Source organism: Calonectris borealis, chromosome 23, assembly GCF_964195595.1.
Source record: "Calonectris borealis chromosome 23, bCalBor7.hap1.2, whole genome shotgun sequence".
Lineage (NCBI taxonomy): Eukaryota > Metazoa > Chordata > Aves > Procellariiformes > Procellariidae > Calonectris > Calonectris borealis.
This window is the reverse complement of record NC_134334.1, coordinates 3,362,025-3,385,392: the sequence shown is the minus strand read 5'-3', so window position 1 is coordinate 3,385,392 and position 23,368 is coordinate 3,362,025. Positions and strand designations below refer to the sequence as shown.

Genomic DNA, 23,368 nt, shown 5'->3' with positions numbered 1-23,368 from the left:
GCAGTGCTTAAAATGGGATGTAGTGTGGGATCCAAAGGAATGCTGCATCCAAACTTCTCCAAGCCCATAACAAGAAAGGAGGATGTTTTCCATGCTCTCTCCTGTTCTCTCTCTCCCTCTACCCCCACTCAACTATGTTCCCACTGGCTGTTTTTTGCCTGAATGCGACAAGAGGGGGAGAAGAGGGTGGAGGGAGGGAGGAGCCTGCAAAACCCAAACATATCTTTGCAGAAAGTTTGCTCTTAAAATGCAGCTTCTGCTGTAAGACAAATTGCTGAGGCACAAGCCAAGGTCTACTGCAGAAAACTATTTAATTTCTGTCTGCTTCTCTCTGCTTGAGTGATAAATAAAGATTTTCATTGTTAATTGTAACCACATGTGAACTCCAAATAGAAGGATTAGGAAGGGGAAAAGGCTGGGGTCATTTTTGTTCTGTTTCCCAGGCCTTCCCCTGCAGCTCAGTTACATTTTTCCTTGTCTCCCTCTGCATTTTAACAGTGTGTTTCTGAGAGCCCAGAATCCTGTCTGCTCAGATAGTAGGAGTCTGGAAGGCATTTGTGAGTCAGCAGTTTAAACTTTATTGACTCTTGGTACCAAATTAAAATCTAATAAAGACCATTGCTGGGCTCACTACTCAGGAGTAGAGATGGGAAAGAGAAGGAAATTTCTAGTAATTCATCTAGTTTTCTGGTTTTTTTTTGTTGTTTTTCAGTCTTTCAGATATGCTTCACTCATTCACTGTAACAAATTACATTGGATTTTCTGTCTTAAGGGCTTGTCTTCACAAAGAAAAAAGTTGTATTTTGTAGTGCTCCAGCAACCTACTTTAAAACCTTACTGTAGGTAAGACCTACTACGGTTTTAACATTGCATTAGCAAGTTATTGGAATACCAAGGTTTCTGACCTACACGTGTTTGGCCCTTATCAAAACCCACCCTGGCTTTGCTAATCTTAGGTCAGTCTAGACAGACCCTTAAATATATAGCATCTAATTAACCGTGTTAGCATCTCTTTTGCTCTCTCTCTTTTGTGTGCACATCTTGATTAAAAGACACCATATTAGTGACTCATTTAGCAGAGTTTTATTTACTTTCCCAGCAGGAACCTGTAGTAATTCACCCAGTTGTTTTTCCAGCCCTTTGTTAGTAGGCAGAATGGAAAGGCAGAAACAGGGTGGGGATAAAAACCAGTTGTGTGGAGAAGAACAGTTGGGAAAGGGAAAAGACAATCCTAGCCACAGATGGATTCTCCAGCAAATCCGTGCCAAAATCCATATGCAGAACCTAGAGGATCTCAATGGCTGTCCTTCCCCTTGCATTAAGAATAGTAAGTTTCAACTTGTTGCAATACAGTTTGCTAACTAATTTTTAAAGTCCATCTCAGCTGCAGTGTAATTTTAGGACCTTTTGGCTCCAATACGCTTGAACTCTGTGATGGTGTAAATAATGTTTGTTTTCTGCTTTAGTCTTGCTATGGCAGAGGTCTTAGCATGAGTGAGACATCGCCTGAATATTAAGGCAACTCTAGCTCCTGAAGAAAACAGTAGTCTCGAGGATTAGCCAAGTCCTGCATTAACGCAACTGTGGAAGCGACAAATATAAGGAAGTTCCATCTTGTGACTGCTGGTGGCGTGCGTTTGTCTGGTGGTTATTTGTACCTGCTGGGGTAGCTCAGTGTCAGCTCCTTGACTACTGGTGTGTTTTATGAGCTGTGTCTTGATTCTTAGATCTCTTTATATTTCTCACTGGGACTAATAAATGCATTACATCAGTGCTATGCTACTACTCGTCTGGTCCCCTGGCTCCTCCTCTGCTCTCAACAATTAATGGAAGCATGTTGCCCTCTGTAGCCCTGCTCCCATTGTGGATAGAAAAGAACTTCTGCCTGCAGCAATAGGCCATAGTATTTTACACCGTTCTGGCCTGCACTGGAAGCAAAAGATGCAGCCCGAGCTCCTTCAGGCGTCTTGGCTGATGTCATTCAGATATCCCTGTGTGCTGCTTCCATCCCTTTAAGGCTTGGGTTCTGCAGCTGTTTAAGAGCTGCTGAAGCAATCTGAGTCCAGTTCTTAGCAATAAATTGCAAGGGTGGTGTCTGGGTTTAAATGGGTAATTCTCTGTCCTCTTTCCCACTCACCCAATGATATAAAGCAAAGGATAGGGAGATGAACATTTTTTGCTTTATTTTGTACTTGTAAGGAAGCTTACATGGCATTTTGGATGCTCTGTCTGAGGTGATTTCAGGACAAAAGGTGAGAAGCCACTGGTGCTGGGAGAAGCCCAAATAGGCTCCTCTCCATCCCTTTCTTTGCATACCATGGTAAAACTCCCAATTACTTCTCTCTGTGAGCAATAAAGAGATATGTGGTTAGCAAGGACGAGGATGTTTTTTCCTAGCTAGCTCGAAGTGAGTCCGCTATTCATGAATCCATCTCGTGTTGGCTTTCAGAAGGCAGCGCAGAACCTAAAACCCATTGTTCCCATCAAGTTCCACATCTCCAGCCGAACAGATGCTGGCGTCCATGCACTCTGCAACTCTGCTCACCTTGACATCCACAGGGCACCGGGGAAGCCAGCGTTTAATGAGAAACAGCTCATCTACAGTCTTAATCACCACCTGAAGCCTGAGCCAATCCGGTGAGTTATCTTTTATTTTGCCCTTGTTGGAGAAGGGAGGAAATGCAGCAACGATCTCCCATCTTCACCCACAAGATATATTTTCCCCTGTTATATGTGTTGGCAAACCCCTCCCATGCAGATGTGTATTTCTGCTACTACCAGACCCCTGGCACATTAAAGATCAGTCTTGTTCCACCATTGTTGTTGTTAGAAGATCATCTATGCTAGTACCACTAAAACAAGAGTTGTTGTGAGAGATTGGGGTCACCATGTAAGTATTGAATCCACTGGGAGTACTCTAGTTTCACACATGAGCCAGAACATTAGTACGTTAACTTTCAGTGCTGCTTTATTCCCCAGACTCCCTAATTTTCTTTGTTTATTGAATTAGCACTTAGCAAAAACTTGGCTGCAGTACTGCCTCTCACCTGTATCTGTGCAAAAAGGTAAAGAACAAGCAAACAAAATTGCTGTTAGTGTTAGCATAGTCTACTCCGCCCTTCCCATGTGATCAGCCTCTATTCTTCCCTGCTAGACCAAGGCTGCTGCTTGACATGTTTTGTAGAGGTTACATCAAAAGCTCCAGTTCAGTGTTTTTGTAGCAAGATAAAGTCCTTTTCATGCTATACCCAACTGTTAACGACTAGGCAGAGTTGCATATGGATGTAGTGAGGACCTTGATACAACAATCTACAGAGAGCAGAACAGCCATTTCTTCTTCCTGTTTTCTTCTCTTCTAATAGTTATTACTTCTTGCAGAATTTCAGAGTGAGCTTATTCTGCATGACACCTAGGTCTAAAAGCCCACCCCCAAAGGCAGAAAAAAATGGTCATTAAAACCAACAGTTTCTGTTAAGAATTTGCATCAATTACGCAAGAAATCACTATGCCCTGTGAATTTTTGAAAAAGTGGATTGAATTTCACGTTCCTTGCTTTTCTTCCCAAGCTGTTGTGCAGTTTCTCTGTCAGCTGTCAGTTTCTGTGTTCTTCCCCAGACATGGGTGCATTTTTATGGTTAAAGTGTAAATTGAATGAAACATTGGGGTTTTTAGACTAAAAGCCAAATCTGTGCTGTGTCATAGAATCAACATGCCATTCGCCCGCAGCTGCTTTGCTGCACTGTATTCTCTCTTGTGTTACTTTGTCTTATTTGGGCCCCTCGCTACAAGAAGGACATGGAGGTGCTGGAGCGTGTCCAGAGGAGGGCAACGAAGCTGGTGAAGGGTCTGGAGCACAAGTCTGATGGGGAGCGGCTGAGGGAACTGGGGGTGTTTAGTCTGGAGAAGAGGAGGCTGAGGGCAGACCTCATCGCGCTCTACAACTACCTGAAAGGAGGTTGTAGCGAGGTGGGTGTTGGTCTCTTCTCCCAAGTAACCAGCGATAGGACGAGAAGAAATGGCCTCAAGCTGCGCCAGGGGAGGTTTAGATTGGACATTAGGAGAAATTTCTTTACTGAAAGAGTGGTCAGGCCTTGGAACAGGCTGCCCAGGGAAGTGGTGGAGTCACCATCCCTGGGGGTATTTAAAAGCCGTGTAGATGAGGCCCTTAGGGACATGGTGTAGTGGGCATGGTGTGTTGGGTTGACGGTTGGACTCGATGATCTTAGAGGTCTTTTCCAACCTTAATGATTCTATGATTCTATGATTTGCATAAACTAAAAACTCTTCAAGGCACAGACTGTCTTTGTCTATACAGTATTTGGCACGATAGGACTCGAATCTCTGTGCGGTACCCTGCTGAAGAGTGTGTCAAAGCAATTCAGAGTGTTGTGCAAGAAGATGGGTAGTTTATAGGAGGTATTTAGGTGAGCAAAAGAACTTTGATGCAAGATGCCAGCTAGTAATTACTCAGAGGCCCAGGTTGCTCTGTTTCACATAACTGCAGTCTTTCTGATGTCTGGTGGCGTGAACGTAAAGGAAGATAATGGAGGCAAATTCCCGATGCCAGAGCAAGAGCCCAGGACAAAAAAGCACATCCCTCCCCACCCCAATGAAGGGGTTCTAAGAATAGCAACATTACTATGAAGTACACTCCCCCTTCCCGCTTCACCCAGTCTGCTTTATTTTCTAATCTCCTCTTTGTGAAACAGGGTCTGACCCAAATGCTGACATAGCAAGGCCTGGGATTTGAGGACTGACATCATACTTGCATCTGTTCTTGGTTTTGCAAGGGAGGATTCTAGTTCTCCAGGACTTGGGGAATGGTGAATCCAGCTCTAAACGTGCAGGTGCTCAAGTAGTTTGGGGTCTAGGGAGGGAGAGATGAATGGTGGTATTGCTTTTTTCCCAGGAGGTCTTTCATGCCTGTTCCCCGTGCTATATAAAGGGAAGAGTGAGTTAGTATGAGTTGGTTGAAGCTGTGGCATGCTCTGCAGAAAGTCTTGATCTGCAATTCAGTCAGCTGGTTTGACTTTTTCAAAGCATATTGCAAACACTCAAACCTCGAGCAAAGGAAGGAACCTGAGAAAGCAGTGCCAGGTGGCAGAGTCTTCTCTAGCTTTGACTACACTGGTGGGTGTTCAGTACCTCTGGAAACCAGGCCCCCAGGATCAGACTCTCCAAGGTGTCTGCCACTATTTTTAGAGGAACGAAGCAGATTGTCTTCCTCTGGTTGGCAGTAGAGATAGGTGGCTAATCCACAGATGTGACTGGGCGGTAAGACGTTCCAGCATGCCATGGACATGCCAATGACAGCTGCAGTGTTGGGCAGAGTCTAGCTAGGCTGCAGAAACTCTACATCTGCATTAACATTTTGTGAAACACAGGTTAACTAGCTTGTTTTTCCACCACTAGCTTACCTGGAGTAATGTAAGTGCTGTGTTGTTTAGCAGTCCCTGACACAACTTGCTCCAGACCTTGTACTGACTCAGCGTGAATCAGAGATGGACTGAAGGGGTCAGCTTCTGGCCATTCCCTAGACCATGTGCTGTGTTGGTGCAAGGAGCAGTATTAGGTGGAGGGACTCTGCCTCCAGAGTTCTGCTATGTCATGTCTAGAGGGCATATTAACTCCAGGGAACAAATTCCAGCCTATGCTGACAGTCATGAGTGTGTGAGACAGTGGCGACTTGACATTTGCTGCTCTAACAAGGTCAGTTGAGACTGGGATCCCACCTATGTCCCTTCTGTAGGCCTATGCCAAAGAAGCGTTTAGCACCTGCAGCTCTCACGGCCTCAGGATTGGGTTTTGCGGTGTTTTCCTGCAGTGTTTCTGGAGTTGTATGTCAGTGATGCTTTGCATTTATTTAAATACAGTGGGACCTTTTATCTGCAGCCTCTCAACTCGGTCAGTGACTGGAGCAGAAGCTGCAGCAGCTGTCTCGGAGCCAGCTGCATTCTTTCACCTCCGAACAAGCACCAGGGGAGCCATCAGAGGGTTAAGGGGAAGAGGAAGTAAAATCCTTGGAATCTGAGCTCAGGCAAGAGGGCAGGAAGGCCCTGTGAGAGCCTTATTACTAGCGGCACATAGTTCCTGTTAGTAGCTGTTTATTTTGTTGTTTTAACTGACCTTTTTCCCTGGATGTTTACCGTTCCTTTGACAGCCCTCAGACAGTTTTGGGAACAGCATAAGGCCACACCGCTTTTCCCCTTTGTTCCTATGTTTTCTGACTGTCCGTGTTAGCTTAGCTGTTGCTGTCCCTTCTCCATGAGACCCTCTTGTGATGTCTTGGAGTGGGGTGAGCTCAACCTAAAGGCAGCGCGAGGTGACTGTTATGCTGCTTAGGCTTGATACAGAATGTGGCTGCCATTAGAAATGCACGACTGTCGGTCCCCAGAAATCCGTAAGGGAAATTTCTCTTCTCCCCCACCCACCCCCCTTATTTGCAAAAATGTGTTTTAGCAGTTTGCAGAGTTGGTTGGGTCTTTCTCTGAAAGCAAAGGTTTCACAGTGGGTACCTGAAAGAAAAGCAAATACTGATTTCACTGCTTTTACTACACAGCCCACGGAGAGCCATGCAGTAACAAGTCAGATCATGCATCCCAAACCTGAGATTGAATATTAGCATGATAATATAGGATTGACAGTTTTACACTTACAAATCCAGTTCTTCCATTGGCCTCTTAAACTAGAACTAGATTCCTCTGCAGTGAGAGGCCAGAACACAAAGCAAATCTCTCAAACTGGCTAAGTTGCGTGCTAAGTTACTGTCCCTTGACAGCTTTCACCTTCTTTGACATGTGTAAAGAGTCCAATGCAGCTGCTGTGGGGTGGGGCTGGAGATGATTTCTTTTCACACTGCTGTGTCAATTAAAAAAAAAAAAAGATTCTGAAATAGAATTTGACTTATGTGGGGTTTTGGTTGTTATTTTTGCTCAGACTGAAAACTAGGTCAGAATCTATACACCCTGGAAGTCAAACCCTTTCTGGATGTTCTAGCAGTAACAGGGAACGTGAAGTAGGTCATAGTTTTGATTTCCTTCCTTAAAAGATTAAAGCAGTTGTTTGGGAGTCAAAAGTAGCTGATTTTATACTGGATGTACCAGTGCAATAACCAATCTGTTCTATGTGCCATCAGCCACTGAATCTCAGTCTCTCTCCCCTGAGTTTAGGCTTGTAACTTGTCAGTTGTGTTGTCTAGCTTTAATGGAGTAAGTTGTCCTAGAGAGCTAAAAGTACTGTTGTGACCCTGCCGCTTTCAATACTAGTAGTCATACAGCTTCTTAGTTACAGCTAGCTTTGTGATACCTTGACTGATCAGTCCAAGAGCAGACAGGATAGCTGCTGAAGAAAGTTTTAAGTAGAGAGCATCTCCAAAAGGCAGCAGCAGTGGGATCTCACAGACGGGAGAAGTTCTTTGTCTCGCGCTAAGATCTGACAGGTACGTATCAGGCGGTGACACCTTCTGATAGAATGCAATACAGTCCTGATCAGTTAGAGAGTTTGAGTTTATCAGAATGCAGTCAGCTCTCCTTCTCCTTCCTCCCTTGGGCTGAACCTTTTAAAAATGGTTCAGCTGCTTTCCATTAAGGAGCTTGGTGACGGGCATGAGTCTAAGCGTATTCAGCAACCATCCCCTCCCTCTGTAAATATTACTTTGCCAAGAAGAATTCTCTCCTAATGCTGAAGAGAAAACTCAGCACTTTCATGTGGTTGCAAGCAGGGGGTGATGGAGAGAGGGATCTGTGTGAGAACACATTATTGTCGATAGAGCTTGGAAGGGAAACGAGATTCCAAGCTGGCTGACTGTATCATCAGCAATAATAACCTTTGTAGCATGATGGGTCTCTTCTATCAACTGATATGTCTTTTAGATTTGCAAAGCATATTTGAAAGGATCTTGTCCACAAAGATCAGAGTGTATTTCATAGATGGGGTAACTTTAGGAGGACTTTGCTGTCACTTAAGTAGGGATGGTAATACAGTAGACTCAAGCCTTCTATTTCTGGTTTCAGTTTTGTAAGCACATAATAAAAGCTATCTGGGTGACAACAAGACAGAGCTGGGATTCCTCCCACCCCCTGCAAATTGGCATTTAGTTTCTGAGAGAGAAACTTCCTTTCATTAGAGAGAAGGATGTACTTCTGGAGGAGATCTTTGTATCTCATATATTGCCATTGCTAGTTAGATGTCTTCAGGCTTTTTTCCCCTCAACCTCCTCTGAAATTCAGGCTCTATTGAAAAGCTAAAGAATGCTATGAGTCTTTATTTGCCAGCAGTCTTTCAAAAAATGGGATCTTAACAAGGCCTGAAATGTAGTATGTTTGAAGAGCTGCTGGAATAAATGCTGGAAAGACATTCCTAGCTAGAAAGAGCCTAGTTCTTGCATCTGCTAGGGGAGGCAGGAAAGGATGCCTGTGCTGTAGAATCATGTGAGCATAAACAGGCTTTTCTGAAAGAATCAGTCTATCAGAGGGAGTAAAAGGATGGGTATTTATAAAAATCCCATAAGCATTAACAAGAGAAGTTCAAGATAGATGAAATGCTTGTGGAGACATGTAGACAGAGAAAAATAAATGTAATAATTATATTATTGTGTTTGTAAGAGGCTGGAAGTCCTAGGTTCAAACTCCATTGCAGGCCTGGAGGATGTAGTTTGCATTTCTGCTGAGAGTTTATAGCAGTGGAGCAATCTCCTGGGCTTGTTATTGCAAATCTTCTTGGAGGCCTGTGGCTCCGCTTCAATTTCTTCTTCTGTGGTCTGAGCCTTCGCAGTCAAGGGATGTGAGCCAGACGCACTTGAGCTGGCAAAAATCCCTGAAGCACCAACCTTTCTAAAGTAAATAAATAGGTTTATCTATTACTTGGTCCCAAAAGGTGTCATTTTTTTTTTGGCTGGCCTGGGTCCCTTCTCCTCACTATGCCAAACTCCGAAGACAGGAAGACACACAGCAGGAGAAAAACTACCTTCTGAGGAGAAGTATCCTCTAAAGTAACACCTGCAGAGGGATTATGCCTGTGTGATAGTGACTCCTTGCTGTATGCTCCCTGCAGTATGGTGAGTAGCCAGTACTCTGGGATAAGGGAAACTCAAACCCAGTAAAAACTGCTGCCGACATGTTCAAATCAATGATAACACTTTGGGGGAGGTGCAGAAACACAGGAAAGCTCTACCTTCTCCCTTGCCAGAGAGAAGGGTGTTTTCCCCTCTGACAGCCTTTGTACCCTCCCTTCTGGCTACCAAACTGTCTGATGGTTATGGTGGCATTGGCTTAGAAAAACAAGACAATTTCTCCCTGTTGCTTATAGAAGAAAACAGGGGGGTTCAGCTGCCTCGAAAGCTGCCTCTTGAGTTAACTGCCCAGAGTCAGAGGATGATGAGTAGAGGTGAACATTCCCAAAAGCCATTTTCTGCACACGTGAAATGAGAGAGTTCCCAGGAGGTCTCCTGCATGCAGCATTCTGCTGTTTTCAGATAGACTCAATCTAGGTGATGGTGGGATGCATCTTTATTTTCCTTGCTGCAGCAAAGTCCTATTTGTCTTGGAGGTTGTGGGGGGAGGTGGGAAGGAAGGAAGTGGCCCAGTTTCAACTATCTCCATCTGCTACAACGAGCTGCGTAGCCACCTTTGAGAGGGAACACAGAGGTATCTCTTGTTGGGGGACTCACATTTGGGACCATGGTTCTGCAAAAGCAGAAGGGCACAGTGTTTGTAAGGTATGCTCCTCAGCTGGAGATGGAGGGGGTCAGCTTGCTTTGGGAAGTTGCTGCCCCTCACCTTAAGCATGGCTGGGAACACATGTGCCCTCAGCCAGGTGCAATACAATTTGGTGGGCTGGGTGGGGTATTTGGTTTCACATGCAACAAAGAACACATGCTATCAGTTGCCGTTTGTCAGCTGAAGGACTGATTGGTCTTAGCCTCTTGTGATGGTGTAAGCGTCCCCAAGACTTGTTGGTAGATGACCCAAAGTCAGTTTTACTGTGTATTTGATGAGAGGGGTGATGCCAAGGTTCTCCTGCCTTCTTCTAGTTGACAGGTGCTGTGGCAGCCTACAGGTGCAAATCCTTGGTCACCTGTTAGTCACTGGCTGTCAGGAGAGAATGATAATTAATTAATTGTAAGTGCAGTTTCTCAAAGAATCCATTGCGTGTTTCAGTTCCTATCTATGTGGTGACCAGGCAAAAGCTGTTGAATTAGTGTATGAAATTTCTCTCCATCTCTTTTATTCTCTTCTGTCCTAACAGCATTTTGAATGCCTATCGAGTGACCAATAGCTTCCACGCACGCTTCTCTGCACTGTCAAGAACCTACATTTATCGGCTGTTGATGGGCTGCAGTCATTATTCTGAAATACCAGTGTTCGAGAGGGATCTCTGCTGGGCTCCTGTGGGAGGGTAAGTGTGTTCCATTAAACCTTGTTCCATTAAACCTCCCTGGGGAGCTACCTCATCAACACTCTGGAAAGGCTTGGCTTTTGAGGGAAGTGGGGAGGGGATAATTTCTACATGTGAGACCAGATTCCCTGTTTGTATTGACAAGATTTCCCTGTTGAAATCAGTGCAACTGCACTGAGTTATATTCACTGAGACCTGAGACGTACAGCTCTTTTTAATTGTACTGTCAGTTGTACCCATGATAAACATGCTTAGCACTGCTGAAATACTCAGTGACTCCAGGTAGAGTCCATCAACAACTTTGTATGTCCTCCCCGTGGAAGTGATGAGCATTTCCTCAGATGACCTTGCCAATTCACACAGCAAACCCGTTCGGACAGCTGGCTGAAGGAAGAGTGCTCTGATGTGATGCAGGCAGGCAGAAATGCGTTGCACAGCAGATCTCAGAGTTTTAGGTGTGACCATACAGGCAGTCAAGAATGAAGGCTGAGAATTCTTCTTTTTTTTTTTTTTCCTAGTCCTATTTCTGGTAGCGACTGCATGTACATCTGCTTTCTCATTCCCTGTCTGAGTGCTTGTATGTTTGAATAGTGAGAGCCAATGACTCTGAGCAACCCCACAATAACAAACCAGTGTATCTAGCTCAGTATTCATTTGTGTTCTTGGAGTAGCCACTGAGTCATAACAAATCAGTGCTTGTATATGCAAGGGAAGAAAAACAAATTCAGTGCCATTTAAAAAAAAAAATTTAGGGCATGATAACCAGTGGGTGAGGAAAAAACAAACAAAACCCAGAAGATAATTTGTTATTGTCCTTTAGTTTACATTGTACTGAGATAAACATACGTTCAAGAAAACTGGAGTTTTCCACAACGTTATAGAAAAACAGGTGTGTAGCCAGTTGTGGTATTTCATCACCACTATTGGAATAACAATTGTGGGTAGTGGAAAAAAATGTAATCGCAACTGTCCCCGCAGAGGAATGAAGAGGACATTGTCCTAATATTAAGTTGCTGACTTTCTTTTCTGTGGGCTGTGAAAGGGAAAAAAAAAATACAAAATTGCAAAATTAGATATTATGTGTACAACGTGCCTTAATCTCGGGCTTTATGAAATAGCAGTTAATTTAGTCCAGACACTGCAGTTAATTTTCTCAAATGGCAATACCACATAAAGGATAGGGTGAGCATATTAGAAATCCTGATTGGGAGTGTCTTACTAAAAGGTGGGATATTTGGACTACTAGTGGTGGAGAAACTCATAGTGTGTGTGCTACTGAGCACATCTGGTGTATAAAACACATAATACACATTAAACTTCTGTAGGCGTCTGAATTGCCAACTAGGTGTCATCAGCGCTTCTCAATGTGACCAGGATTCTGTAAGTGCTAGTCATTTTTCTTGAACACAGTGAAAAAATTTAATGATGTTGGAAAATGTCATCTTGATTTTTTTTTTCTTTGTTTTCTTCAGAAACATTTTGACTTCTGGTAAGATCTGAAAGATTTAAGCCATAGATCATGCATATTTGTTCAGGCTTTTCTTAGGAGAAATTCGCAAAAATAGAATAAAAATAATTCAGCAAATATATCAGTAAATCTGTCTAAATTCCTTTGCTTGAGACTATTTTGGACAGACCTAGATACTTTAGATGAAGAAATCTGAATGACACTTGACATTCTGAGTTTCACCCTTGGCCCTTTCTTCTGCATCTCCACCTTGGGTTTACGCTGGCTTCATCTCTGACAGTTTGCTCACTCATTCCATTTCTGCTACTTCCTAATTTCATCTTCTGGCTGTTGCAAATCTAAGGTTTGGAAAATCATCATAGTGTTTGATATTTTCTTACCTGGCAACACCTTTTTCAGTTTATAAGATCCAGATACTGCGAAGGATTTTGGTTCTTTTGCCCTGTGCTCTAGCCAGCAATTTGAACAGAGTTATTTGAATTGAACTGTTATAAGAAGCACAGCAGGATAAAGGTTTGTGTAAAAGCGTGTGCCTGTCAACTCCTCATCTAGCCTGGGGTTTTGAATACCTTCAGACCTCAGGTCACTTGGCATCTTGGTTTGTGGTTTGGGCCGTTACAAGACAAACTCCATCTTGCAAAATGTGTTTCCACAATGCTGCAATGTTAAGTCGGCGTGCCAGGTTTAAGCTTCTCATCAATTAATTGGACTTTGACCCACCTAACATACTTGGTCCCACCTAATGCTCCTTTCCTTTTGCTCTGCGTGTTTAATTTCAGCTACCTGAATGTGCCTGCCATGCAGGATGCAGCACAGTTCCTGCTGGGAACCCATGACTTCAGCACTTTTCGCTCACTTAACTCCGAAACACCGTTTCAGTCTCCAGTCAGAACCATCCTCCAGGCAGACATCCGACCCTCTTCTGGGTTCCTGTCCCAGCACTATGAACACAGGTGAGAGCCTAGATGCTCAGCTGAGGAGCTGCTCTGGTCAGCTAGCGCTCGCCTTGTCTGAAAAGCTGCTTTCCAGCACTGCTTTGGGACCTGACCTCCTGTTTGCTGTGCATTGCCTTCACAGTCCTGTGATGGTGTCGGCAGGGTTCTGCCTAGTGACAGCTTGGAAAGGACATTTCTTTCCCTCGCCTCCCCAATGTCCTCAGGGAGAAAGATGAGCAGGAATAAGGGCAGGGAAACTGGTCCAGTTGTTTGTACGTTAGAAGGCAGGATGTTACAAACTGGTGTGTGGAATCTGAAACAGAGCAATTCCTATGACGTGCTTCCAGCTTTTACACTCATTTTGGTTGCTAAAGGCCAGCTCTGCCAGGGGATGGTATTTTTCCCCCACTCCGCTGCTGTCCTAGCTTTGCCTGAAGGCTGCAAATAGAAGGAAAAAAACCCACCCACCACCTAGGTCACTGCTGTAGCTATGCAGATCTGCTCAGTTCATACCAGTAATTTCTACTGTCTTCCCAGGGGATGTTGATGAAGGAAAATCCAATATTCCTCAGTCATTACATAAACAAAAGATTGTTGAGTGTCAGGTTCCTTCAGGACCAGGTCTTGCAAGTATTGAAATTAAGTGGCTGGATGTATTTTTCTCTCCAGCAGAAACTGAAGTTTTTTCCCAGAAAGATCATGGGTATTTATCATCTGAACATGGCTTTTGCTTTCATGCTGCCTCTTTACCAGGCTGTTGTGTTTTAGCTTGAAAGCAAACCTTGTTGTTTTGTCTTGTCTCTTGGAGACCCTCTTGTCTCCAAGCCACGTTTTCCTGCTTTCTGATTAGGAGAAAACCCTTTTCTTTGAAGATTTCCCCAACGACCCTCCATTAGATTTGAATACTACTGAGCTGTCTGTAACAGTAAGTGCCATGCTCCAAGCCTGGGAGCCTCACTGCAGTTTGCAAATAGCCCACTGCTTCTTTCGCCATGTCTTAGAATGGCATATTTTGCCAGCAGAAGTGTAAGACAAAAACCGAAAGGGAGCTGCAAAAACAGAGGGAGATCTGTATGCTCTGAGTAACCCTGGTCTTTCAGTTCCTCCCAGTTCCTCCCAGTTCCTCCCGTCTTCTCTGATTCCTGCTTTTCCTGCTCAGCGTTGGTGCCTGTCAGTACACAGCCATGTTACAAAGAGCCACCCAGTTGGGTATGGCACTTCACTGCTGCTCTCTGCTGTGTAAGCACAAGGACACGGGCAGTTAGTGCCAGATGAAACACTTATTTCCCGCCTTCTTGCAGGTAAGAAACGCTGTCCTGATGGGAAAAGGAAGGTTGGAGAGGAAAATGGGTGCTGTCGTGTGGCTGCATTCCTGCTGTTTTTTATTGGGTTGCCATTGCTGAGTGGAGAGCTTGGCCTCCCTCCGTCAAGTGTGGTTATGCTCAGGGACACAAGTAACAGTGAAGTGCTTCATCCACAAGATTCTCTTGTCCTTTATGATGAGTAGCCTTGTAACTGGCAGGGACCCGAGCTAACCTGAAAATATCCCTTAACAGGCTTGTCTAGGTCACCTGTGAGTGCATATGGGCCGAGTTACCTTCCAAATCCAGACCTGCTATTGTCACTTGACTGATCTCTGAGATTTAATACGGATCAGCTCTTTTTTTATGTCTTAAATTTTAATTTTAAAAAGGAATTTGCCATTTCTTGCATAACTCGCTGCATAAACCCATCCCACATGAGGCCAAAAACAGCTCACGAGAGAGAGGGTAAACCTAAAAACTAGATCAAAAGCATCAAGCTAGTTGCTGATGGAATATTTTTGCTTTTGGTGACACATGCATCCAAAGTTGTGTTTTATAGTGAGTCATTTTTATAATGTGTCGATATTAATTGATTTAATGAATGTTTAGGCTGAAGGGGATGGCTTTGAGAAGCCTAGTTTCAATGCATTTAAATGGCATTTAACTCTCTTAGAATACTTTCTTAGTAATAACCACAACCATAAGTTTTCTGATCTAGAGAAAAAAGCTGTGGGGTTTGGGTCTTTGTGACAGGCTAGGTGTTACTGGGGTTTTTTTTTTGTTTGTTCTGTTTTTTTTAATTACAGTGTCCTAGTTACTTTTAATCTGTAAAAGTCTCCCTATGGGAACAGTTGCAGTCATGGAGCTTGGTGTTTGTTTGCCCATTCTGCAAATAAGACGGCAAATATGCCTGAAGTGCATGTGTATTTCTTCAGTAGCAGAATGAACTGTTCCTGCAGTGAAAGGGCTGGGATAGCAGTAAAAGCTTATAAATAGATTTTTTTTTTTTTTTTAGCCTAATCTAAGGAGGTTTGTTTTCTGTTTCAGAAGGAGGAATCCATAGAGTGATAAACCATGGTCTCTTAGTTAAATAATGCAGCTTTTCTTTCTCATTCTTTCCTTTCTTTCTGAACTTAAACCAATCTTCTGAATTGACCACTTGTCTGTTTAAAAGGTTAACTGTTAAAATGATTCCTTCCATCAAATTCAGTTGCTCAGCAACAGTGGAAGTGGAGCTAGTGTCCCATCCATACAAAATGCTTTTGAATGCTAAGGATGTGTTCAGTGACTTAGCCCCATCACTTATTTCTGGGGAGTGATTGCTCTGTCACCTGTTTTCTAGCTGAATATGTATTATTCATTGCAAGGTGCTAGCTTCTGCTGCCAAGTGGAAAAAGGCAGCTGGATTTTTTGCTGGTAGGCAAAATTATCTGTGAGATTGACAAGAAAAACAAAGTTTCTCTCTTAAAGAAAAATACCTTGTTCTCTTTCAAAGTCTACAAGATATTTTTCCTAAGTATCTTGACCCATCTTTTGTAGCTTAATATATCTTGTCAAGACAACCAAGACAGGAGAATCCTGGCTAAAGAAGGCGCATGCAATTTGGTGAGAGGATGGTTTGTCCCTATTTGAAAAAATTGTCTCTTGTGCTTTGCTAAGGAGCTGAGCTGAATTATGACCTCGATGTGCTGGGTATTTGCACGTGTCTGTATGCCACGCATCGAGCTGGGGGGAGAGCAGACTGTACATAAGTGATAGAAACATTGTCATTTCCTGACATAAAGAGGAATCCGGGGGCAGGAGCTGCCGTTGCATATGCCAACATACACGGCAGGGCGGGCTAAAAGCAGTAATTTATAAATCACTGTAAATCCAGTGAGAAAACAGCTTGTGGCTGCTCCCTACAGTGACTATTTCAGTTTCTCTTCCTGCTAGCCCTGCCCTGATGCCCTGTGTGGGCCTGTGAATCACATTGTCCCTGCTTCACCTTTCTTCTATGGCTCGCAAGAGCTGTCTCCCCTGCCAGGGAAGGGGCAGCCCCTTTCTTCATACGCAGGTGTTTCCAGCAAAGCCAGCCTGTCCGTCTGAACCCTCCAGACAAACACGTTGCAGCTGTGCTCTTCTCACAGCCGATTCAAATCTCCATAGCTCTCTGATACCCCCTTACTGGGCTCATTGCGAGGGAGGAGAGGAGAGGAGAGGGTTTGCATGTAAATATTTGCTGTTCTGGATTATGCGAGGTAAACTTTGTCTCTTTTTGCTGTAGGAATGTTATGGGATATAAGGAGCACTTATAAACTGTTAGTGAGTTTATTTGGTTTTTGTTGTTATTTTATTGTTCCTTTTACTAAAGTGACTTCTAGGATTGCTTGGTAGCGTGGAAGCTTGGGGATGCAGGTACTGAAGTGAAAACCTGTTCGTTTTGAGGCTCTGTTGGCATATCTGATGTATGATACACGTGTATCTATATGTTTTTATATATATCTAATGTGCATATCAGGTTGTTTTTTTTTTATTCGTAGGAAGGAAATGTGCGTACAGGTTCTTCCCTGCAGACTGTTCCTGAGAATGGATTTGCATTGGGGTTTAGTGTTAGAGCTGGTACTGGAACATCAGCAAAAACACATAAATATTTAGAAAGATTTTGTGAAGATTTAGCAGAGGATGCAAGTGTCGGTGCAGTATTGGAATAGTTAGCGTCAGTAGAGTTCTTATAAGGAATATCGGTTACTACCGTAAAACTTTCTGGAAAATGGTATCTGTATGAACAGACAGATTTGGTGAGGGGAAAGGATGTCTTTTTGCGTAGTACCATCCATCCATCCATCCATCCCCAAATATTCATCTGCCGCTTCCTGCTCTGCTCAGTCTTAGCCTGGAGTGCTTCCTTGTCTGCCATTGCCTGTGTTCTGAAGCTGCAGCTGGATTCCTCAGGCATGTCTGTATCCTGACTTGCTTGTCCTGGCCTTTCCAGTAGCACGTGGATGTCACAGCAGGCATTGCTGAGGGTTGAAATTCATCCTGCAAAGCCTGTAAGGACCATGTGATTCTCTCAAGCCAGCTCCAAATGAAATGGTGGAGTTGCTTTGCCATGCTTGGTTGTTTCTTTCTCCAGGAGGCATCAGACTGCATTCCTCAAATCAGTAGTACCTTAGCAGACTGCTAAGTTGCACCTTGTTTTATGTTGCCCTTTCCCTTTTATTTGAATGGTTATATACTTAGGTGTAAGGCAGCAGGAAGATCAAGCCATAAAACTGGGTACATACAAAAGGGGCAGGAATTGTTTCACCCCAGAAAATGTCTGCATCTGAGTAGCAAATGAGCAGTCTGGTGTTTGAAAGCTCATGATGCTGTTTCAGGTTAATTGGGGGCTGTGCAGCTTCTTATTCATTCTACTCGCGTTCACCTGTGATTTATACTTTTCTTGTGGGTAGAAGAGCCATCTGAAATATGTTTTTAAATGCTTTTTTTGTTCCTTTCTTTAGAAGACTGGAGTTCTGGGAGTTGAAGTTCCGGAGCAGATCATTTCTTTACCGACAGGTACTGTTTGGTGCTGTACTCAGCACACACTTTGCCTCCAAGAATCAAAGTGCTGCTATCACTGTAACTATTGATCAGTTTAGCGATGTTGCATCCCTGTGTAGTGCCATCCCTCTTGCAGAGCTGGTGTTACAGCTGTGTGACACACACGGGGACCTAGCATCAGGAAGGTGAGGTTCTGTATTCTTTGTTTGATCTGGTAGAACCAGAATCTCTTAAGTTTGTCTCTAAAATAAATGTCCGAAGTCACAGAATCGTGTGGGAGGATGGAAAGTTCTGTTTTCCGCAATCTTTGTCCTTGCAGTCTAAGTGGTAAAAACCAACAGACATATGTTCTTGCTCTGCTGAATGGCACTGGGCCCAGCAAAGACTGCCTGGAATTTTACTTTCTGGCTTTGGAGCATGAAGTAATTCTCAGTGTTGCACAAAGGAGAGATGGGAAGACCTGATTCAGCTACGCGGCATGACTGCAGGATCTTTCCCTCTGCCATGCTGTCTAGCCTCCACTGGCTTTTCTTTGAAATGACTCCAGTGGGGTTTTTGCTGCTATCCTCAGGGGAGACGGCTCTCTCCACAACTTAATGGATCACCTCGTTAGGGAAGAGTTGGCTGTTCTCAGTCTGCCTATCCTGGCCATGGTCACACTCTGGAGACAGAGAATAGGCAAGAGAGGGCTTGTTTTCTGGAGGAGGGAGGGGGTGTTTTGTGGGAACAGCAAGCAGCTATTTTTTATTCTGTTCTGACAAACCAAATTTGTTTTTATCCTGTGCCAAGCAATGCTCTGTAGGCTCTCTGACAGTGGGTGTCTGGATATGAGCAAGGGAAGAACAACAACATGCTTGAGAAGGGCTTGATATGCAGCAGGGATTTGCTTCATGAGATGCTCTTGTGACAAGGAGAAAATGCTGGTAACCCATTTAGTGCATTAGAACGGAAATGCTACTTAGTGACGTTGTGCAGAGAGAACAGTTACCCATAATACTCAGCTCAGCCTAATGCCCTCTCTGAACCTTGTTTGCAGCAGCCGCCTTACAGCGAGCTGGCGGGCTGTAGTGAAGCAGGAACAGGCTGTACACGCTGAACTTGCATCTTCTACCTGAGCATCTGCGTCTGCCCTCCATCATAAAGAGGAGACTAGATTAGGTGGACCTCATACCTCACCTCATATAGCTGCTATGATGGGTATTGACATCTGGAGATTTTTATTAGAGAAAAGGGTTAAACAGGCCCAGAAACTGTATGTATATACTTTTGCTGACTAGCATGCAGAAGGCAGGAGACACCAAGCACGTGGCTATTTCAGATGCATACCATTAATCTGCATTTACACTAGCTAACTCCAAGTGTGGAGACATCCGAGCTAAAGTCACAGCATACAATGACCTCTAGTGAGGGATAGATAAAATAACATATGTCAAGAATCTCTGCTTCTTCTCTGCACCATCTGCTTAAAGGCGGGCTCTTGGCACTCCACAGTGCAGTTTAAGATCAGAGCACATAGGGAGAGACAGTGCTTGCCTTTGGATAAATATATCTTGGCTTGTTGGACCTTTCTCCTTAATGGTGACAAACATGATCAGGTTGCTTAGTGGACTTCGGTTTATTCTTTTGTAAATGTTAATGGATCAGACATTTAGACCAATGCTTCATTACAGCGCTACACTGAAGTTTTTGGAGAGCTTGGTATGCTTTGAAAGGTCATGAATAGAATGAATGTTTATTTAGGCCAAATGACTGATCATGCCTGCGCAAGTGGGGATGTGTTCTGGCAGCAGCGTGAGAAGGTGAATCGGACAGGACAGTGTCTGCTTGACCAGTTTCCTCCACGTGGGCTGGTACTGCTGTTGCCTGTAAAATTTGAGACTGGAGGACAGTTTGTCCCGTGTGGACAGAGAAGAGTGACTAGGAAATGGTGGAAGTGCGGTGGCTCGGGATCAGCCCGTGGCAAGGGCTGAGTTTCAGTGTGGCTCCTCTGTCAAATAAGGCGCGGGCCCAGAAAATCTGTGGCACGTTCCCTTAGGCTGTGTGAGCTCTCCTGTGAAAATGAGTACGGGCAAGCCCAGGCGAAGTGCCGGCAGCTGCTGGGAGGGGGTTCAGCTCTTGCCTAGCTGGACACCACCGGGCTGGGCAAGTGCATAGCGTCGTGTGAGTTCTTTCCCCCCAGAGAGGCATTTCTCATGATGGGACTGTTCATACCAGCCTGTTTGCTCCAGCGGCCCTGGGACAGGGCCTAGCTTTGCTTGAGCTCTATCTCCTGCTGAACAAAAGCCTGAAAAGCACTGCCCTTCTCTGTCTTCATCCTTTGTTTCCCCAGGGAAACAGATGTTTCCCTGAACCATCCCCAGATGTTTCTTGCACAAGCTTTCTTGATGCCTACGGGAAGCAGGTAATTGCCTATATACTAGTCTCTCTAGGAGTGCTGAGAGTACTTCTGGCACCAGTTGAGGGGCTCTTACTTGTCAGTTATTCCTCGACAGCAGCTTCATGAGGCTGCCTTGACATAAGAGGTACCAGGAAGATTAGTGGTGGGTACTCTGCCTTCAGAAGGATGCCTTCAGCTCGTGAAAGGGGTGGAGAGAAATGTAGCTACCACCCCGGGATGTAATAGATAGTTAGTCATAGGGAACCAGCATTTGGTGTGCAGGTGGCACTGGCAGATACAAGTCTTGGCGCTCCTAGAACAGCCTGTCTTCTAGAAATGTAGAAGGAAAGGGTGTTCATTAGCAAAGAGGATGCTGAAGCGTGAGGGGTGTTTACGCAGGAGGTGAGCACTGTGGTGTGAAATTTGTGCTAACCCACTAAGTCTGGAATGGCTGAGTGTGGAGGGAGGGAAGGGAAGTTGTGACATGCAGAGGTGTTTGAAATACCAGCTTGCTGCACTGGGGGGATGTTGTCTTGTGGGCTGTCCTACTTGGTTTTTTTTCCTCTTACTTTTTCGGCTTTCTGAGAGAGAAGCAAGCCCCTACATAGTCCCCCACCTGGAAACAGTGGTGGGACTATGTATTAAGTTGGTTATGTATTAAGAACCACCTGTGAGCTCAGCTTTCCCAGCACGCATGTAAGCTTCCTGCCACAGACAGATGTGTGGGTGCCGCTGTTGTTTCTGAAAGAGAAACCATCCTCTGCTCGGCTCTCTTCCCACACGTGATGAGAACAAGCCTTGCTCCAAGGCAGCGCTGTGTAGCTGGAGATCATTGTGTTACAGGTCCTCATTTCATTCTTACGAATGTCTTTAGTTGTAGGGAGGGAAGACTTAAAGGAAGCAAGGTAATTTTGCTAGTTCTTTTCCCTTTCCTACCGCCAGCTTTGGTCACTAGAAGATTCTGTGCGTTGCAGACAAGCTTAGCTGCCCCATGTTGTCACGTCAGTGCAGAACCTAGGCAGCCCATGCAATCCCTGCTAAAAGTGGAAAGAACACCTTTCCTCGGTAGGCCGTGGGGTGACTGTGACTGCTGGGGCGTGCTCGGGGACTAAGGGAGCATGATCTTTCTGAAGAAATAAAGCAAGCACTGGAAGTGCTCCCTGGTACCAAAGGCATACAAGGGGCAGCCAGGACTGGCTTGAACCCTGATGGGTGAGTCTGGGGCATGACTTGGGATACTTCAGTGGCACCTGAAACGAGGGTCAAAGCGTTCTTTATGTGGGGAGATGCTTGCTTCTTTCTTAACACCCAGCTGGACTAGAAGCAAAGTGCATGGCACTGGGATCAACTGATAGTACTAGGGACACCAGGAATTAGGCTTTCTGGGAGCTATGGGTTTAATAATAATGATGTCCCTATATTCAGGAGCAGGCTCATATTAAGAAATCATGGTGATACCATTCTTTCCTGAGTGACAGGCACTGAACTCTCTGATTAGGTTTCTAGCTTGACTTGCCATCAGTAGTAACTGTGGGCTGTTACAGGGCAACACTGCTGATAGCACGAGTGCAGGACTCCAGACAGAACTTCCTAATATCTTTAAGTTTTACCAGGGCAGCTCCTAAGCTGTATTCTCTGTTTTTCCAGGTCCGAAGAATGGTTGGGGCTCTCGTTGCAGTTGGCCAGGGAAAGTTAACACCTCATCATATAAAGGAGTTACTGGAGATAAAAGATTCACGGGCTTTTCCATCAAATGCCATGGCTCCGCCGTCTGGACTCTTTCTAAAATCAGTGGAATATAATGAAGCAGGTAGGTGAATGCAGGGAATGGCATTGGTTTTGTCCCCCAATACTGAAGGGAGCATTAACACCCACAGTCTTCCTTTATGTGCTGTCCGACCTATGGCTCACAGCTTTGTTCATTGACACCCACATCATAGTGAATGCCCCGGACTGTAGAGGTGTTTACAGCAGTTGCTAAGGAAAAATTGTGTCTTTTTTTTCCTGGTGGACTTCTTGCTTTTACTTGCAGGGTAGTAAAAGAGAAGTTGTGTTGACAATGACTTTAAGATCTCACATGAATGATACTTTCAGTTCTCATCAATTCTTGTTCTGTCCCTGACCATGTATAAAGACCAAATCGTCTCTGGTATCCAGGTGCCTACAGATCCATTTCTGTTCACTCGCTTCTCCCTTGGTATTTATGAGAGGATTGTACAGACTGGAGGACAGATCATCCTTTTGCTTATATGGTGGCTCTCTAAACTACTTAAGTTTTTTAGCTTTAAAAAAAAAAAAAAGGGAGGGGGACAAATTTGCAGAAGATAGCAAATGGATGTCATGGAAGTTTGACATCCCTGCTAGGGATAGAAAGTATTTACAGCTGCAAGGATTAATCTGTCTCTGATTAATCCAGTGCCTGTGAAATGTGGATATAAAGGACTTTCCACCATACTGCAGACCTTCTCCAGGTTGCCTTGTCTCAGCCAGACCACAGACCTATTACAGGTGGGCTTAGAGCATGCTCTCTGCTGCAGCAGCAGTGCACACACCGGGGCTTAAAGAAGACAGGAGGGAAAGGGAAGCCACAAAGAGCTGTGCAAGGAGCTTGAATGTAGTTCTGAGCACTTGGCCTGGCCTTGAAAAGGCAGCTGCTGCTGCTTGCTGGTTTTGGCCCTCTCCAATGGTGCTTTTCCTCATAGTGCTGGCTGTGGAGCTGCCTGTGCCAGTGGGGAGGGAGCCCAGGCGGGAAATGACCACAGATTTTAAGTGCTTTCAGGTGGTTTCAGTGCCATCTTTTTCCTTAAATCAATGTTTTCTTTTTTTCCTCTCAGATTTGGACACTACAATTGCCCGAGGAGAATAGCAGCTCTGTGAGATACAGCCATGTCTGAAAGGACTGTTGTTGTGGATATGTGATGGAGGTTTGCCAAGCGCTCTTTACACAATACACGGTCTTGTCTCAATAAAAATCATTGACAGTGACTGTAGGCATCTTCCTATCATTTGTTCTTGCCCTCTGAGACTGCCAAGGGGAGAGGAAGAACAACTCCACGCTGCTTTCAGATAACTGCTTTTTTTTTTTTTCCCCCTCTGAAATTCTGGTGCCTCTCTCTCAAACAGGAGGAGGAAGGAGCGGGGCTTGGGGTTTGTGTTTTGTCTTTTTTTTTCCTTCTGTGGTGTGTGTGGGAGGGACACAGAACGGAGGAGAAGGTGGCATTTCCTCTCTGCCCCTCTCCTCTGTAACCCTGTACAGCACAGCGCAAGGGACAGCTGTTGCTGTTTGATGCAGGGACTTACAGAAACAGCCTCTGAAAGTACTCGCCGTTTCCTCTCCTCATCCAGTCACTCTTACTGATCTGTA

General features: G+C 44.7%; 1 protein-coding gene across 2 annotated transcripts in view; it reads left to right on the top strand.

Annotated features, from left to right (window-relative positions):
- The window catches only part of PUSL1 (pseudouridine synthase like 1), a 29,276-nt gene extending 6,287 nt beyond the window's left edge, over positions 1-22,989 (top strand). For both annotated transcript variants that reach the window (XM_075172366.1, XM_075172367.1), the window contains exons 3-8: positions 2,450-2,637; positions 10,246-10,395; positions 12,643-12,816; positions 17,588-17,642; positions 21,652-21,814; positions 22,839-22,989. In XM_075172366.1, coding sequence (XP_075028467.1) covers positions 2,450-2,637; positions 10,246-10,395; positions 12,643-12,816; positions 17,588-17,642; positions 21,652-21,814; positions 22,839-22,870 — 762 coding nt within the window. In that variant the 3' untranslated portion in view covers positions 22,871-22,989. The remainder of the gene's footprint in view (positions 1-2,449; positions 2,638-10,245; positions 10,396-12,642; positions 12,817-17,587; positions 17,643-21,651; positions 21,815-22,838) is intronic.
- The last annotated feature ends 379 nt before the right edge of the window (positions 22,990-23,368 follow it).